The sequence below is a fragment of the Triticum aestivum genome, chromosome 3A (genome assembly GCF_018294505.1).
Source record: "Triticum aestivum cultivar Chinese Spring chromosome 3A, IWGSC CS RefSeq v2.1, whole genome shotgun sequence".
In the NCBI taxonomy this organism is placed as follows: Eukaryota; Viridiplantae; Streptophyta; class Magnoliopsida; order Poales; family Poaceae; genus Triticum; species Triticum aestivum.
The window spans coordinates 700,322,435-700,326,889 of NC_057800.1; the positions used below are offsets into that span (position 1 = coordinate 700,322,435).

A 4,455-nucleotide genomic window follows, 5' to 3' on the forward strand; every position below is an offset into this window, starting at 1 on the left:
CTCGTCTGTGTGTGTGTACGAAAACACATAAGAGCCAACACAGTCTACCATGTTGACACAGAGCTTCTTTTAATGCAGTGTGACTAAATCTTATAATATATGTATGTTTTAGAAGGAGTTGAGTCTATTGGGTATTTACATTGTTCGCCAAACTTTGGAAAATACAATTGAAAGAATCACATAGCATATTAAATTTGCGAACGGATTCATGAATGAACAAACTTGGAATCATCACTACATGCGACTGATTGAAACGGTCAAAGTTTAGCTATTCAAACTTTTGAGTATCTATGCAAGAACAAACCCAATAACTTATTATGTTTACATGCCGATGTAAATGGTGATACCAGCCATGTATTGGAGACGGTTTTAGATCCAATTGTCTCTATCTAGTCCATTGTCACTGCATCATACCAGACATGGATATTTACATATGTACATATTTGTATCTATAATCTCAATCACTATAATTAGGATCCACCATATAATTAGTTAATGAAGTGAAGAACATAATTTAAACTTTTTTTCTCTTGTTCAATAATATAACATAATATTATCTAATTAATTAGTTGGCCACCCTCGTTGGTGTCTCACATGTTTGTCCTAACTTTGCATTTATCTTAATTTTTAGCATTTATTTACTAAATATGTTTAACTTTGACACGTCTTTAAACTAATTGACTAGTTTTCTCTCTTACTAGAATTTATAATTGATTTACTGTTGGTTTGAGTAAGCCCGATGGCGAGGTGGAGTTGTGTATGCTTGTTGACGTCTCATCGTGTTTCCCCAACCTTGTAATTTCGTAAGAATTATTATGTTAGAAATGTAATTTTCCCTTTTAGTTTTGATAAAATTGATCATATTATAAACACTGATTGACTCTAACTTATATCAAACCTTCTGATGAATTCATCAATTTATGTATGGTTACCCTGGTCTAGAGTGAAGAGAAAAACTCATGCAGTCTGAATTGTGCTGATTTGCTGACATCAGCACTTATGTTAGCTGTGACTTCCGGCTACCTTCAGCTCTGATTATCGATATTGGTTTTATATTTTTTTGCGGGTGATATTGGTTTTATATAATAACCTATGAATTCTTGGGCACTATAATCAGGACCTAGCATATTAGAATAATAACAATAATGATGATGACGATGATGATAAAAACAATAACAACAACAATAAAATAGACATGAAGATGAATGCTGCGGTTTGTTTATCTTTTTTTTCTTTGACCGCAAAGGCTCTTCACCTGAATATTTTTTGTTTCTTCAGAAAGGTCCAATTTTACAAGATCACGTGGAACGCGAGGAAAGGAAGTCAGATTACCCATAGTTAGTTACCTGGAGAAGAAGAGGCCTTTCTGATGTATGGGGGAGTTTGCAATGGCCGAAGGCATGCTCCGGTTAGAAATGCTCTTGAACTTCTTGATGCCTGCTTCCTTGCAGAACTCGGCATCTGCCACCACGATGAGCGGCTGCCTTCCCATGTGGAACCTGCATATGAACCCAATCAAAACCACTGGTACTATATTTTTTACTTAATAGTAATTGCAATAATACGTGGGTCACCTGAAGACCGGGCCATGCTTCTTGGCGAGCATGGAGAAAACGTCGGGGCCGTGCTCGGCGAGCAGGTGGACGTGGCCGATGAGTGGCAGCAGCACGGGTCCTGGCACATGCCGGACTCTCCAGTAGGGCTCGTAGAGATATGCCACCACCAGGAAGCCGACGGCCATGGCCACCAGCGTGAGCGCGTACTCCTCCACGACACTGACCATCTCCATGGATCTCTCTTCCACGCCGGCCGTATTGCTGTGCGCGTCAGCGCGTGTGTGTCACACAGGACAGAGGACACCCTCGTTGCGTGATACCTGGCTACATATATGTCCATGGCATTGGTACTATCGAACGTATTTTATGCTACCTGTAACTGCCAGAGCACCGATTTTCTACCGCTGTTATCCTCTTCACTGATTGCCTGATTGGTGGTATCAGTCAAGCTTAGGAGTAGATGCCAATGGGACGGCCTGGTGCTATCAGTCCCTTGTCTTTGCCTTTTTGCACTCTACTAGTGGCGGGGGCAGGACGAGATGCAAGTTGCCAGCTCTTGCCCTCATCTACATCGGTTGATATATACGAGGGCGCCTGAAGCGCAGTGCGTCTCAATCAAAACATACGTGGGCGATGAGGCAAACATACACTACTACGTACATTGCTCATATGTCAGGTGCCTGAATTTTATTTATGTTTCAGTTACTTTTTTCTAGACCCTTAGATTAATATCCAACGGAGAAAGTGACGTGCTTCCCAGGGGTGAGTCTGCACGGTGCACGCTGCCTCTCGAGTCGAACAAAAGCTTCATGACAGGTCCGTTTCTTGTTGGCATTGACCCATCATACAACGAACCAACCTGTGGTTGGATGGTTAGAGGGATAGTGGTATCCCGGCGATGCACTTTCAGTGGGAAGAGATGTTCCTGTCGAGGACGAGGCGCCTACGGTGACTTCGTAAATCTCAAGATGATATGCCGGCTCAGTCTCTCAAAAGCGTTCATAGAGGTAGGGTGTGCGTGTGTATGTTCATAGGGGTGAGTGTATGAGCGCTTGCGTCTGTACTATGTTACGAAAAAAGACACACTATACATGCACGTAGTTGCATGCAATGCAAGTTTTCTTTCCGGGATGTGGATGCATGCAAGTTTTGCATTTCTGCTGATGCTACAACATGTACGAGCGTAATCTCATCATATCTTGGAATGCACGATTGTGCTGCTGCATCTTGATTGGAAAGAATTTTTAAACATGACTGGTAATTACGCATATTGACTCATGATGTGTACAAATCTCCATATTCTTTAGTCTTGCACCAGAAAAAAATATAGTCGTCTTCTTGTTCTCCACAATGAAACAATATAATTTATAATTACTAAAAAATACATTTAATTTATGTCTGCATGTAATATCTCTGGTTATATCTGAACTACACATGTCCAAATCGTACCTCAAAGAAGAAATGCACAAAGCAAAAATCAAAGAGGAACATGTTTCTTTCTAAGAAAGAAAGTGATCAAAGTCATGTTACTAACAATAGAAATGAACAAAGACAAAAAAAATAAGAAACTATACCTTACTAAAGAAAATCGAATTATGGAGACGGCTTCACCCTATGAAATTTAGAAAATGCAAGTTAATTACACACGAAATTAACAAATCATAAATACTTGTTGTCAAACTCTTCTCATATACACACAAATTGAATATATTGAAAATTTGCACACAAATTACACAAAACTTGCAGTTTTTTCGTACTGTGCAATAAACAATTGTAAACTAGTAGAACTTCAGTACTAATTATTATTTAAAGAGACCAATTGTAGAAATGAGTTTCATTTCAAGTCCCTAACATAATATTAAATATTGACACATGACTGCAAAAAAAATCACGATGGACAAATATAGGAGAAAATCCGACAACCAAAGTTTCACTAAGCAACAACAAGAAAAAAAGAACCATTTTTTTTCTTGTTGGACACTTTTTCCTTATTGGTAAATAAATAAATAAACTAATGAAAACATAAACTAACAACAAAAACATATATTATTCTAAGGTAGAATGAATTAAGGGCATCATTATTAGCCTTAATGAAAAGCAAATGAAGAAATAAAACTTAAAACAAACGATGATTAAAACTTGCGCACATGTTTCATAGAACTGGTCAACATTATGCTAGAAGAAACATATATATTATGGAGATTGTTTCAACCCCAAAATAAACAACAAGAAAATAGAAAAGGAAGTTAATATTATACAACTATGCCTAAAATGAACAAATCATAAAAGATTATTTACACTCTTTTCTTATATTCAATAATTAGACTATATCTCTTTGTATTGTCCAAGTGTAAACTATTGGAACTTCAATACAACTAATGATTTAAATATATAAATTAGGAAATGAATTATATTTTAAGTTCATCGCAAACTTAAGCAAGGACATATGACTGCTACATCAAACCACCACAACATGCACAAAAATAGGAGAAAATCTAACGGCCAAAAAATCAACTAATCCACAACAAATAGCGGAGAAAACATTAGTGTATATGAGAAAATAAACAGTTTTTTTTATTTTGTGTCAGTCATTTTTTCCTTGTCATCAAAGAAAGCAATATATTTTAGGAAACAAAATATTTTTCTGAGGTAGAATGAATTAAGGATTTAGGTGTTACCCTAAAGGAGGAAATTTTTGAAGAAAGAAACATTAATGATGAGAAAAACTTGCACATAGGTTCATAGAATTTGCATTGTACCACAATATGCAAGAAGAAACATATCGTTGTGCAATTTTCAAATAATTGTATGATATGCACACATATTGCATAGAACTACATGTATATATCCATGTGTATACTGAATGTTCACTAAAGATTGACATGAATGAATGGGCACA

At 36.9% G+C, this 4,455-nt stretch overlaps 1 protein-coding gene across 1 annotated transcript in view; it reads right to left on the bottom strand.

Annotated features, from left to right (window-relative positions):
• LOC123059241 (cytochrome P450 711A1) overlaps positions 1–1,499 on the bottom strand; it is a 4,909-nt gene extending 3,410 nt beyond the window's left edge. The window contains exon 1 of the mRNA XM_044481852.1: positions 1,347–1,499. Within this exon, the coding sequence (XP_044337787.1) occupies positions 1,347–1,492 (146 nt within the window). The 5' untranslated portion in view covers positions 1,493–1,499. The remainder of the gene's footprint in view (positions 1–1,346) is intronic.
• Positions 1,500–4,455: the final 2,956 nt, after the last annotated feature.